We start from the raw sequence: 14532 nt of genomic DNA on the forward strand, positions 1-14532 counted from the left end.
CAGCTTCACAGGCAGATCTCCAGATCCAGAACTACCACTCTGACAGATTCCTGGAATTAACCTGCCTCCTCATCTCATTAGTACTCAGTATTACCTAATAAACTGGTTGAACTTAACCTTTGTGTCTGTCTGTATCTGGGTCGTGCACTTGTCTAATATTGAAATCTTAACACTTCCTCTTACCTTTTCCTGCATGGGCAGGAGCTACTTCCCACAGTCCCAAAGGTAAGCACATGAGGTAGATTGGTGACTCTAAACTGCATGTATGTAGAAATTGTTACTTGACTCTATATTTCAGCCCTGTGGTAAGACTACTGACCTCTCCAGGGCTTCAGTGGCCCAGCGTGGGTAAGCAGTTTAGATAATTCATAGATGGAGAATGGATATTAATATTTATATTACTTGTGATTATGTTCCAAAACTCACATTGCGCATGGAAAATGTGTCCATTCCCTTTTCCTTATTTCCATTTTTGTATGACATTATTGTGTCCCATATAATTGATAAGATGTAAAAAAAAAAAAAAGCTTTACTTGTTTTTTCTGCTGCTGTTATGTTTTTTTTCTAAACAAGAGATGCTCAAAGTGGGGAGTGGGGAGACCACACAAGGGTGGGCTCCAGACAGTTTCAGGAGAGGCTCAGTGAATGGGAGAGGAAAAACATATTGAAATATCAGATTAGATTTTGAAGTGAGATTGTGTAAATTACCCTACATGCTTTAGATTTAGGCGCCATAGATTAGAGAAATTGCATTTGGCTTTCGTGTTTTTATGGGATCACAGAAGAAAATCATGAAAGCTGCCCACGAACTGAGCAAAACTAACAAATAAATTAAAGTGGGGGTCCCAGTGTTTGTCTGAGGGCCCTAACTCATAGTCTAAACCATAAAACTTTTACAGTCAATAATTGGTTCATATGTTTAAAGCTATACTCAAAGAGACAGACTTGTATTACTTGCTTACTTAATATTAGGCAAGATTCACTCCAAAAATGTTCAGTGCTACATTTCCAACGAAACAGCAACTTGAAAGTGATGCAGTGCATTTTATCACGCGTAAAAATTCCCTCTTTTATAAAACCCCAAAAACTCTGTCTCTAGGAATTGTGCAAAAGAAGAAGCCAGACTAACCATGATGGCATCACCATGGGCTTATTTTGTCATATCTGTCCAAGCTCCTCCTGCTGCTCCCATTAGATGAGTGGTAAAGGTCATGACTGCTACACCCACCTTCACCTGTGAATGCCATCCCGCCTAACGACATATCACGTGTATCAAGTGTAGATCTGAGTAAACCATCACACAAACTGAACTCCATATGAAAATGTACAAACGTATTTGCCTGAGAGTCAGATTCTGCTGTTTCTAGCGAACTAAAAAGGACCTCACCATTTCGCAAAAAGCATTTCATAAGCTCAGTGTCTCCTGTAATGCATGATCAGTGACGGTATGGAGGTCTGTTCGGATTTGGACTGAGAATAAATATTGCACTGGCTATTACGCTCTAGTATCAGACAAAAGAGAAAAAAAAATGTTCATTCTAATTTTATTTAGTCTTTATACTGTTCTCAAATTATATAATGCCAGCACCAATAAGCTCACAGCCCATTTGTGCCTGGAGTCAATGGCACAGCAGTTGACAGCCATTGTCTTAGAGGGTTCACATGGATGCTAATTGGAGCGCAGCAGAGCATCAGTGTGTGTTGCATCCTCTCCTCTCCTACCGGTCCCTTCTTTTATTGTCCTCTTCCATTCTCTTTCGTCAGGCTTCTTAACTGAGCTCCAATGAAGTTTGCTCCCTATCCCCCCACTGAGTCCAACATATCATTATATCAGTTCATTTTTATCCCCATTCCTCACCTCAGTGTCCCACCTCTCTTCCCCCTCTTTCCTCCATCCCCTCTCTCTAAAAAAAAAATGGTGAGTGTCAGAGATAAACGGGAGTGGAGAGGGGCGGCATCAGACTCTAGTGTGTGTGTGTCTGTGAGCAATTCCACTAAAACCACCAACACACATCAAAGTGTGTGCACGTGTGCATGTCTGCGTTTGTGTGTGTTGTACATACTCTGCTGGCATCCATTGCCTGAGGGCAAAGAATTTTAAATCAGGCGTCCAAGGAAAATGATACCGGGGAATATTTGAATATTTATTCCTTATCAGAAGCAGCGATATTAGTGAGGGAGCTGTGACGGAGCGGGTTATGCAGAGATAGACAGAGTACGGCGGCCGGGGACAGGCGGATAAAATGTTTACTCCTCTGTTTTCATGCCTTACTAGAAAAAAAGCCCATGAGCTCTGCCTAGTGTTTATCCTCTGGAATTACACGAACCTGAATCCTAAAACCACGACAGAGATGCTGTTATGGCAGATTTTCCTGCTTATCTACAGTCTTTTTAAAATACAACAGTTAAAACAGCTTCAATTTTTGCTGTGCTGAGATTATTTCTCACGTCAGTGATAATCAGAATAAAAACAAATGTAAAAACGCCAGACTGTCACAAAAGATTTAGCAATTTACATCCATTGTCCTTACATAGGGAGCTTAAAACCATAACATCACAAATAACATTATACAAATACAAATATGCACCAGACAAACTGCAAGGACAAATCCAGAAAATCATATGCTGGGTTAAAGTGAGCACAGATCTGTTTGAAATGTAGGCCTTGTTAAGGTTAAATAAATAGGATGACCTTATTGCAAATGGAAGGTCATGCTAGTTTTCTAATATTCTCTTGGTTTTACCTGACTTAGTTAACCCACAGCTGTTGTTTTTATCCTTTTTGCTTGCAGATCAAACAAAAAAGATGATATGTTAAATAGTCAGCTTTAAAGGTGGACCAGACTCTCGTTTCCAGTTGTTATGCTATGCTATTCTTTTTTAGAGTACTAGCAGCTACTAAAAGGCCATACAGAGATGTCACATGATGATTAAAGTGCCTTGAAAAGTGACACAACTTAACTTTCCTGACTGTTGCAGAATCAAAGAAGAAAGCATGTAGAACAAAACTCTCTTCCCTTTATCTCCTTTAACATTCACTCTGTTGCCCTGTTCCTGTCTTTATGGAACAATGGAGCAGCATTACCAGCGGCTCATCCTTGTGATCCTGTCTCCCCGGGGTCTCAGTCCCCTTCCAGTATTTTGTAAATGTAGGTCAACTGTGCTGTGATTTAGTGGGCCTGTTGTGTTTTTTTAGTCATGATGAATCTACGACTCAGGCACTTGAGCGTCTTTCTTGGTGTCTTAGACAACAACTGCAGGCACCCTCCTCAAACTGTCTCTTATAAATGATAATAGACAGCCAGCTGACATAAATCAATGTAAGCATCGCCACCAGTTAACAGGGACTCATCAAGAGTGTTTCCAAAGTCTGCGAAACAAAAATTCTGACTGCTAAAAAAAAATTGCCGTTTGTTTTATTCACTGCAACAGTGGAAATTACAGGAACAGCATGTGCTGAAGTGAACTGAAATGAATGACTATCCTTGTCAGAAATTAGTTCTAAACATTAAATCTGCGTTTGTTCTTTTCAGTTTATAAACCAGTTTCCAGTTTTTATGCTAAGCTACGCTAACTGGGTATGATCTACGCATTTGCTGTCCAGTTATGAGTGTTGTCAGTCTTGCATACCTCAACCATAAAACAAATAAATCAAATGATGAATTATTCCCACAGTTGACTTTTTTTTTGGTGCTCATTTAGACATTGCTAAAATATTCCTTAATATTTCTGGTGGGACTTGCTGTGATTTTTCTCTTCTTGAAATTTGCTAGAAGAAATTGTTTTACAGGGTTTCCTAAAACATCACGTGACACCTCCACATCTCTATTGCCTCGCCCTGTTTGAAATGCTCCCCTTGTCAGCCTGTTGTTAAAAGACCAGACATAGCTGCACAATTTTTCAAAAATATTTACAACAAGTGCATGAACAAATTGCAGAAGACTGTGTTTTTCTCCACTAGGAAGATGGTGTGCTAGGCTTTCTGAACAGAGCATTTTGATGTTATGCAGAAGCTGTGTTCGGTAAACAGTGTTTTTTGGAAGAGAAAAATCAGTCCTTTTATTCAAACTAAGCACCTATCTCATCTCTGAAAAGCTGAGAAAGAAAAAAAATGTTCTGTTGTACCTCAGCCCATATCTCAGCTATAATACTAAGCATTAAGAAAAGGCACGGGGCCTGTGATGTTTTTCTTTCAGCACTGCGAAGCCCAGAAGCAGCACAGACTTCACTCCAAATGCATCAACAGAATTCAACAGATTTATCTCCTTGTCTATATTTCCATCCGCTCATCCATTTATCCAGAGCAGTGTTTTCAATCTGGGAAACAACTGAAAGAGCAACACAAAAAGAAGTTGAGAAAAAGGGAAGGGTGTTTGGGGCAGACTAGAGCCTTATCCCTCTGACACAAAAGCTCACTCTGATCTCTGGAATACAATAGAGCTAGCCCCCTTGGACCCCTAGGGCAGACAGCAAATAATGCCCATAATGCAGCATGTCTGTGACTGCCAGAATCCCCCATGGCCATACTTGTCCAGCTTACAGAGAATTTTGCCAGGGATGTGAAGCCAGAGAGCGGGCTGTAGTGCCATTATTCTTATTCACTTTATCAACTGGCCTTATGGTCAGCGTGGGATGTGTTTGTGCCCTCTCAATGTAGATTACCAACTGCTGTTCCAAAGCAGAGGACCCTTCAGGTCTATCTGTGCTGTCTGTACTGTACACATGGTCAATCCAGCATCCAGACCCTCGTCTCCTGCAACACAACATGAGGTATTGTTTAGGATTCAGTTAGCCAATGCAGGCAGACATGTCACACCAATAATATGGCAGTGAAACTCGTGGTGACTCGGATGAATCAGATACAATAACAGTCCTCACACAAACAATCCCATGACAAAGCTTACTAAATAAAATAACAAGGCCCAGAGACGCCAAGTTTACTGTAATGTTTCCCTCTGCACTCCCCCGAGCTCCCACCATCTACTCAGAACAGCTCTGATGGAGGAAAACTGGGAATTTACCCACAGAAAAAAAAAAAAAAAGAACAATTACATCTTAGATTCCTTGAATAATTCATAAGTTGTTGTTTGTGGGATTCAGTTTGAACATGTGCATCCCCTGTGTTTGAAAGGGGGAAAAAAAAAAAAGGCAACGGGTAATCCCCCAGAAACAATACAACTGTGCTAGATTCATGGCCTTGAAGTAGAAGGCTGGGAATTTCAGAAGACTCAAAGAGCTCCTGGTTTTAATGGGAGTTGAGCTGTAGTGGGAGAGAATGAAGCTCGACAGCACCACACTGTGGTGGACACAAAGACAAACACAACATGTTGGGTTTTTTCCCTTTTCTTTCAAATATACAGAACACATAGCAGCATTTGCATCAACACCAAAGTATGACACATTTGTACCAACTTACACTTTGGCAGCAATGGCAGCTCACACACAACGGCCAGCCAACATATTCTTTCTTTACAATGAAAGCTTACAGATAAGCATTATATCGTGCAAATAAGTATAAAAAAAAACAAAAAAAAAAAAACAAAAAAAACACCTGGAGTTAACTAGTGATCATGGGCAGGGGTTTCAGTGCTGCAAAACAATAAACAGTGCAGGTTTAATCTGCTATAAACATAGAGGGGAGCAAAATATAATATTCAGTCTTACATATTGTGTCTGTGATTCTACAGTGACACAGAAACCCAGGGGGACCTGGTGTCATCCTCCAGTTGCCCAAAGTTATATTTACTACCTGCCCTTTGGGACAGGAGTGCCCACTCTGCTCACCACATTAGGGCAGGAGATGTGTGCGCTCTCCACTCATCCACACTGCTCTTCAGGCTGTTCATGTAACCGTTCTCTATTACACTTATCTGATGTAATCTGGGCTCTGGTCTTTAAATACGCCACGGGGGCTGTAGATAATGCATTATCTCATTTTCTAAACACAATCTTTTCTTAATTTAGAAATAAAGGAAAAAAAAACAACATGTTTTTAAAAAGACAGACAGATCCAAATGTCCAAATTGTTGAGCCATGCACTCAAGACACCATATCTTCTCAAGCAGGAATGATCACTTTGATTGTCAGTTGCTGTCCGACATTCAGAGTCCTTTTGCAACTCATGGCATAAACAGCCAGTATCACAAACTAAGGCACTCAATTTGTAGACTTTCCTTTTAGTGCAAGAGACTGAACAAGCTCATCCATTTTTTCTTGCGATATTAGAGCCATTTTTAAAACAGCTTATGACCGAAATAAACAAATGTTAGGGACCTCTGGGGCATACTTAAATCCTTTCCAAAATCTCTTTCACTAAATTAGGTTCAATGGATCTGAAGGGCCATGGTTCGAACTGAATGAGCAGTTAAGCTTAAAGTAGAATTTCATACGACTTAAAGCATCAGATGAGTATTTGTTTGTGTCACAGTCCCATCCACACTTGCCACCGGCTTTAAGATACCAAATAGGAATCAGGCAAATTTCCACACAGGCCCCAACTTGGGTCTACATGAACTTCCTCTAAATGGTTCCTTAAATAAACCATCTCCATCCAGCCTTTCCTGATTTTGGTCCTCTCAGCTCATTTCAGAGCGTGCGCTCATACTTGTCTCCTCTTCAGTAATCCTTCTGCCAATCACACGTTGATCTTCTTCAGCTGTTCGTAAGTGAGGAAGAACTGAACGTGGAGTAAAGGAATACGGAAATAGGACATTTTCTTTAAGCAGAAAGTGAGAAACACAAATTGGCTCTGTATGTACTTGAGCTGAAAACCTCCCTTGTTACTGCTTGTTTCCTCAGTCTACCCTGCTGTAACCGGTCAATAATCTCATTACCTTTTTCAGGCCTGGTTGGAGCATGATGAGTATGTTTCTTCCTGCTCGATCATCTTTCATCAGCTCTTGGCCTTTGCTAAAAGACACTCATTGAATTCACTTTCCATTTCCTCCTTGCTCTCCACCCATACTTCCCTCTTACCCCCCCACTGGGGGCCCCGTTACTTATCTGTTACCAGGGGCAGTGGGGTACTGAGGCAGTCTCTCAAAATTACATAACAAGGCTAGCTAGCTAGTATTAAGTTAAGCTTTGATCCACATGGCCTGGAAGGATATATGCCACCAGAAGCATAGCCCAACTTAAAACAGTTCTCTGTTGATTCACTGGCCCACAAGACATTACATCACCTAGGACATATATAAACAGACTGGAGCACTAACAAGACCGTTAAAGGATACAATAATGTTCCATGGTCCAAGACGCAACCAGTTGGGAAAGAAACCCTTGTAGAGAGCCATGAAGCCTTCAGAGCGCCAAGTCTGAAGAGAAAACAAATGCGTTAAATGCACTTAATCTTATACCATCCTGACAGTTACCCAAGAGTCCCCAGTGGTGGTTTTATGGGTTGCAAATTCAATGACATTGAGGCTTGATCTACCTGTTAAATACTCATAGGGGGAAAAACAAAAAAAAAAAAAAACACCAACATACACATACAGGTACTAATGTGTCCAAATGTTCTGATATGATGTCTAACAATTTGATACAAGCTTGTGTTGCACTTTTTTTAAAAGAAATTTTAATATTATCTGACCATGAAAAGTTTTAAATCTTTATCACAATATATGGACTTTTTTTTTTTTATTTGTCTATGATAAATGGGTATCAAGATGTGATAAATTGGTTGTTTAAAGACAAAATTTACTGGATTTCTGAGCTTTAAATTATAGCAGATTAGATTACAGAGACCATCAAATGTGATATTTAAGGTAGATCAAAGAAACAAAACTAACGTAAAGACCATCCATTTTGACTGACCTGAAGCAAACAGTCCAGTGTTCCCTGGTACAGAGCTCCTCCTCTTTGGTTCATCATGCGTGTCCGGACTACATCAACTGGGTTCGAGGCCAAAGCCCCAGCCAGACCACATGCAAAGCTGGACCTGTGAGTCACAAGGCATGGGTTGTTTTCTTTGTTCCTTAATTACTGCTTTGGTGTGAAACACTCATTACCACAGTGTGCACCCTGCTGCCACAAATGTCAAACATGTTACATCCTGCAAGGCTGAGACTGTAACCTAGAACACATTCTGCTGTTGTTGGGCTGAATAGCTATTTTGCAGTAAAAAAATGATGAAAAGTAAATTCAGTTATATTAATTAAAGCTATTTTCTCTTGACAGAAAATATCTCAGAGCATAGGTGGAGTGTGTCCAAATATCCAGACAGCATTTTCAGCTATAAATACTGAAGTGAGCTTTAGTTGGCTGACATACAAATGTAGCATTACTGCCCCCGCCCCCATCTAGAAATACTGCATGTTTGACTGCTTCTACCACTATTAGGTACTGTCTCAACTGAATCAAAACACTTTGTTGTTGGTGCTCAATTGGAGTTCTAATCAAGGATTTATGATTTCACTGGTCATTTTGAACTGACTGCAGGTCAATAAAAACAAAGCTAATGATTTGTTGATCTACTTTCCAACTACATCATTTGAACTGAACTATGCTATTGGCCTTTTAAAGATTGTGGATAAGCCTACTTTCGTTTCCTGTTATTGATAACTTAGCGAGATGTTGAGAGAACTTGTAGGCTACTTGTCAAACTTACAAGAAGTGTGTGTACACAGTGTCTCCCATGTAACCCGACAGGATCAGATGCTTTTTGGTGATGTCATAGACAGGTAGCTCGACCCCAACCACAATGGCTGCACGCTGAGCTGTTAGAGAGACCCCCTGATGCAAAGAAAGGGTGAAGATGGCAAAAATTTTGTATCTGTGCTATCTGAGACCATTTGTCAATCTAAATTAAAACCTTTTTCAGGATTGCTCTACCTTCCACAGCCCTCGTGTCCCCTCCTGTTGGTAGATGTTGATGAAGTTGCCCATCATACTGCCCTGGATCACATTACCCTGAGCCTGCATGCGGATCTGGGAGGAAAGACAGAAATATTGTCTGAACACGAACTTGACAAAATGAAAGCAAGCAGAACCAGTGTGGAATGCTGTAGGTTCACCAAAGATACGCTTGGGGGTGTATTATTCAATCTCGGAATGCAAAAAAGGTCAGTACGGATTTTTGGCAAGCTCAGTATCCTGAAGCAGTCTCTGTTTCCTCACTTCCAGGAATTCTGCGGCCCACTCTTGACTTCTTTTAACCTCATAAATGGCTGCTGTTTGCAGATCACTCTTGGCTGACTCTCTGGCTCTGTGGTGATTTGGCGGCAGCAGTAAGAACACATTGTGATGAAAACGCACTGTTCCAAACCTGCAGCCATATCTATTTAAACATTAGCAACCTACATGTGATGTGTTGCTAACAAGGTGTGCTGGAAAGAGACCAGGCATAACAATTATAAGAGCAGGCATGTACACAATTTTCTCATGCACCCATATCATTTACAGAACACTATGTTAAGCCTTTGGGGCTTCCTTCTATAAATAATCCCCCAGTGGTATCCAGGTTGCCCTTCATTCCAACAGGAAATGCCACCCAAAGACCAGACGTTTAGTCTTGGCCTGTTACACACTGCGAGAATGAAAATATTAACGCCTCAACACTGAAGTTGTGTGTGTCAGTCAAAGTTGGGAACTGCATTCAATGCTGCAGTTGAACACTGTCAGACCTGCTCTGCAGCTTTAAACTGTGGGAACAGTGTATCTAACACAATCCTTGTGTGTGCAGAAGGCTACCTTCAGCACATCAGTAGGGTTGGCAATGGAGGAAGAGATGACACCAGAGAGAACACCACACACCACATTAGTCAGCAAGGTCTCATCTGAAAAGGGAGAAGATTGGGAGGCAAACTGTAACAACAGCATTTGATACCAATCATCACACAGACCGTTTAACCGTTCAGTATTTTAGTCAGAAAAACAAGGTGTCATATTTAAACAGGTTATGTGCACGTGTGTGCCTCCCACGTGACCTTGAAGAGGAATGTGTATTGGTTGAAGGATGGGCGGGACTAGCCAAACGAACTGTGCGATTGTTAAGATAGTGGGACTCACCTTCGGGCCTGTCAACCAGCAATTGCTTAAAACTCTGGTATGTGCCAATTTTTATGGTCCCATAGGAGGCCTGACGCAGCATGGCAGGTGCTATTCTGTAAAAAGTCAGAGTTATTTTTATTGGCCGGGAGCACAATATGTCAGTGGGATTCTAAAGAGATGCTCAAATACACTTATCATCGCAGCCAAAAACAAGAACAAAACCACCCAAAAATCTGAGCACACTAAAACAAAATAGATTGTGGGGCAGGCAGACTAAAGACAGATCCACCACTGTGGAGTGATGGGGTTGGCTTCTGCAAAAAAGGAAGTGTACAGCAGCAGGAAGTGTAAACAGCATTAAGCTACGAAACATACTCAATAATCAAACAGTGGGTGTAATGGCTGTGTTGTTCATTCAGCTTTTGGAACATAAACCACGCACACACTGACCCTGAGTACAGAGCCCGCGGGCCCTCCTCTCTTCCTATCCGGGCGATAGCATGGAGCATGCCTCTGTAACGGATCTCCCGGTATTTGCTATCGCCCACTTGGCCCTGAACTTGAAGACGAGTCTTGGCCAGGTCGATCGGGAAGGTCCCTGCACACAGACACAAATCAGGTGAGCACTACTTAGGGCACAGACTGGATTTAAATGATTAATCGCAGTTCACGCAGCTCGGCCTCGCCGCCGCTCCGCACATCACTCACCGCACTCCGCCATCACCGAGGACAGCCCGCCGAAAACAAAGGGCTTCCAGTTGACGTTGGACATTTTCTCCAGCCGAGTACCGAGTCACAGAGCAGGAAGACCCGGACAACACGGGCACAAGGTCCCAAATGTGAAGTGTGTGATGAGTTAAAGGTACAGCGGCGGTTCAATCCGTCGGCGTCTAACGGGCCCAACCCAGAGTCCCTCCTCCTGTTCCGGCCTGAGGACAGGCTCCGCCCACGGCCTGTTGCTAAGCGACAGTGTCAGAGAAAGACAGGGGACTCCAAAGTAGGTCTGTAAATTCATTCATCCATCTTCAACCGCTTATTCGTTTCCGGGTCGCGGAGGTGCTGGAGCCAATCCCATCTCACACTGGGTGAGGGAGTACACCCTGGACAGGTCAGCAGTCCATCACAGGGCCAACACACAGAGACAGACAGAGACCAGCAACCACTCACACTCACACTCAGACCTACAGACAGTTTAAAGTCACTAATTAACCCAAACGTGATGTCTTTGGATGGTGTGAGGAAACCCACACAGGCACGGAGAGAACATGCAAACTCCAGGTCTTTAAATTCGTTCATTCCTCAATGAATTAATTAATCTTTCATTGCCGGCAAATTCTTTCTTGCAAGTTTTCAATAACCAGACAAATCCCATTCAAATCAAATATATTCATTCATCCAGGTCATTGTTCATTCATCTTCTACCGATTAAACTCCGCACACAGAAAGGCCACAGGCCCGGGAATTGAACCCACGATATTCTTGCTGTGAGGTGACAGTGCTAACCACTATTCCAAATCAGACATATGTCACATCAAATGTGTGTCAATAGTGTCCAAACTTTAGATCCAAGGGCAAAATGATCAAATATTCATTGAAAGTGAAACTTGATGATGTAGAAGTTTAAGTTGATATTTGCATTAGTTTTTTTTTTTGTTGTTGATGTTTTTTCGTTTGTTGGTTTTTGCTTCTCTGGGAATTTTTAAGTAGCTAAAACTTTCGCTGGCCCTGTCCCCAACAACACATCACCCAGCTTCTCTAAAGCACAATGATTCTGCACGATGAATCTACTGTAGGTAACAAACTGGCTGTGCCCCACATCAAAACACCCAAAATATCCCCCTAAATGAAATGTACATCTATACTGCAAGCCCATTGAAATGCCAATTTTAACTTATTCACTTGTTTTGTGAATGTTTTTTCATTTGTAAATACATTTTGAAGGAAATTATTTTTCATTCCAATTTCATGGCTGTGCCATATTTGTTTTAATCTACCTCCACTGTTGATATTAATAAAAACTCCTGCATTGTTGTCATGTAATCTTCACAGAGGGCTAACAATGATTCTCATATTTATAGTAAATATGAGTGCAGATATGTTAATGACGTGATGTCACAGTAATGACTTGAACATGGTGCACAGTGTAAACCAAACCAACCAAACCAATGTAAACTTTTTTTTATGTGATGAGTCATTTTATAAAAGATGCTTTTTTTTTTTTCTTGTTGTCCCTACTTATCTTTCATTTAAAATGAGCTAGCAGTAATCTTCCTGGTACCTTATAATACATTTTAAATAAGTGTTTCTTTTAGTCTTGGTTTAATCCACAGATTTTTAATCAATCTACCTTATAGTGTTTTGATACAGTATTCTCCATATAACATAAAGATGTTCCCATGATATACGGTTAGTGTAAGAGTTCACTGTCATTGCTCCACATTTTGGCTTCACATCCACCTATGTATAGGGTATGTCCAACCTCATATTTTTATTAGCTCCTATGAATACAACTGACCCTAAAACTGAAACATGTAGAGATGAGCTGAAGGATGCAAGTAATTTCAACTTTTTCCTTTTTCAGGAACTTGAGAGGTCTATGGCACGTCTGAGCCTGGTGAGAAAATATAGCCTATAGCCCAAGGTATAAAGTGTGCACAACAGTCTCCCTATTTAGTAAATACTCAGCCATACTGGTCTCAACACATGGGTTGCTTGGTTACATAACAGCTGACATCAAGTAATTGTTAAGGATGAAGTAGTGAGGCAACATGAACATAAGAATCATTTAAAAATGATGGCTTTTATTCTTTAAAACAGCACAAAGCTTGAGAATAAGAAGTCCACAGAGGGTGAGTTTCATGGAGGGACTAATTAGGCAAGGTTTTAATTGAACAAACTGAGTTTATACAATGACATAGTGGTTTGAGCAAACCAATTAACACACAAGAGTTAACAAAGATGGACACAAACTCTGACCAGTAGCACTCACTAATCCCAAAATCCCCTGATAACGTGTCAGCGCATGGTTTGGCCCAATGAGCTGGCTCCAGGAACTCCCAAGCCATCACCCAAACCTTTTGCTCCTCCAGGTGGAGACTTGCTGGAGGAGCAACCATGATAACCCAAAGACAAATCTCCATGAGAGGCAAGAGTGCAAGAACAGGGTGAGGGTGGATGTTTCATCATAATGTTTTAATGTTGTCAATTGCTTCTAATGTTTGCTGAGTATATCCAGCTGTCTCTGTCATCGAATCACACTGCGTTAATAGTATGTTTCATTAAAGGGTGCAAAAATATTGTTATCATTAACGGCCAACACCAAGAAACATTTTTGAACATTGAGAGTGAACCTGTAATTAGACGTTGAATCAACCCACGGAAAAGCAGGCTCGAATGTCTGAAATGAAATATTTCAAACTGATAATGCATCATGATTTTACTTTTGTTTTATTCCACCACCACTAGAGGTCAGAACTGCACTACTGTAATATTCAGGACAATAACTGAGAGCACTAAGGTCTCTTGTGATGATGACCCAACCACTTATAGTTACATATAGACAATCAATCCATGCTTAATGAGAGGGCACAGAGAGCAGGAAGTCTTCATCTATCTATAAAACTAATTAGGAAAGATTGATGTGCTTGAATGGCCATGTGAACATGTGCAGCAAGTGACAAAAGGGAGGTCTGCACAGGATTTGTACAGATGACACGATTGAATGAATGTAAGTAGCTTTGCTTGTCAAAACAAAGATTTTCACAGGGTGAATATGCTGCTTGTGTAAATACCTCAGCTTCATCTCATCTTCTTTCTGTCAAATTTGCCCTTCTGGTCTCAGCTTCTGGGAAGCAGTGGGTCCATTCTCCTGACTCCAAAGACATCAATCTGGAGCATTTTTATTATGATCATATGCTAGTTGTATTGTTTGAGTAATGGTTTGGCTATGGGTCAGTAACCTCAGTATGTGCATGGTACATTATTAACGACCACGGATAAAGAGGAGGTGTGTGTATCACTGTGCATGTTTTCGTGCATACATGTGAGTGTGTGTACCACGTATGCAGACAAATGCTGCAACCAGCATCGATGAACGGAAGTAGATAAATAGAAATATTGCAGTTTTATCTGAAACCAATAAGAAGGAGGAAGTGAAGTGCACCTAAAATGGCCCGATTTAATGTGGTGATTTGTCAAAAGGTTCCTGAGAACAAACCTGGAATAGAGGAGGAGTGAATATATCTGTTTCTGGTGTTTCAAATGAGAGAGAATACAATTATGTTATTTTGTAGAAAGAACTGAGAATACACACATACTAGTGTGCACATTCACTATTGTGATATAAAGCGTAAGGAAAGAGGAGTTGATCTTTCGAAACACAGGTTTCATACATAGAAACAATCTGCATTACTGCTTCAAAAGTGTGAATTTAATGTCTCCACAAAAAAAAACACACCCACAGTCTTTTGCATGCAGCACTAATAATTTTATTCTCTTGGAAAAAAATGCATTGTTGTGTTGTTTTTGCCAGTGAAATAGGGAGCA

The 14532-nt window shown here is 41.0% G+C and overlaps 1 protein-coding gene across 1 annotated transcript; it reads right to left on the reverse strand.

Annotated features, from left to right (window-relative positions):
- Positions 1-5262: 5262 nt before the first annotated feature.
- LOC115057604 (kidney mitochondrial carrier protein 1) lies at positions 5263-10890 on the reverse strand. Its single transcript, XM_029524770.1, has 9 exons — positions 10696-10890; positions 10438-10585; positions 10006-10100; positions 9688-9773; positions 8830-8925; positions 8606-8730; positions 7813-7936; positions 7233-7313; positions 5263-6676 (listed from the first exon to the last, which is right to left on the reverse strand). The coding sequence occupies exons 1-9, from the start codon at positions 10757-10759 to the stop codon at positions 6635-6637; spliced, it is 861 nt and encodes a 286-aa protein (XP_029380630.1). The 5' UTR covers positions 10760-10890; the 3' UTR covers positions 5263-6634.
- Positions 10891-14532: the final 3642 nt, after the last annotated feature.

Source organism: Echeneis naucrates, chromosome 17 (assembly GCF_900963305.1).
Source record: "Echeneis naucrates chromosome 17, fEcheNa1.1, whole genome shotgun sequence".
Lineage (NCBI taxonomy): Eukaryota > Metazoa > Chordata > Actinopteri > Carangiformes > Echeneidae > Echeneis > Echeneis naucrates.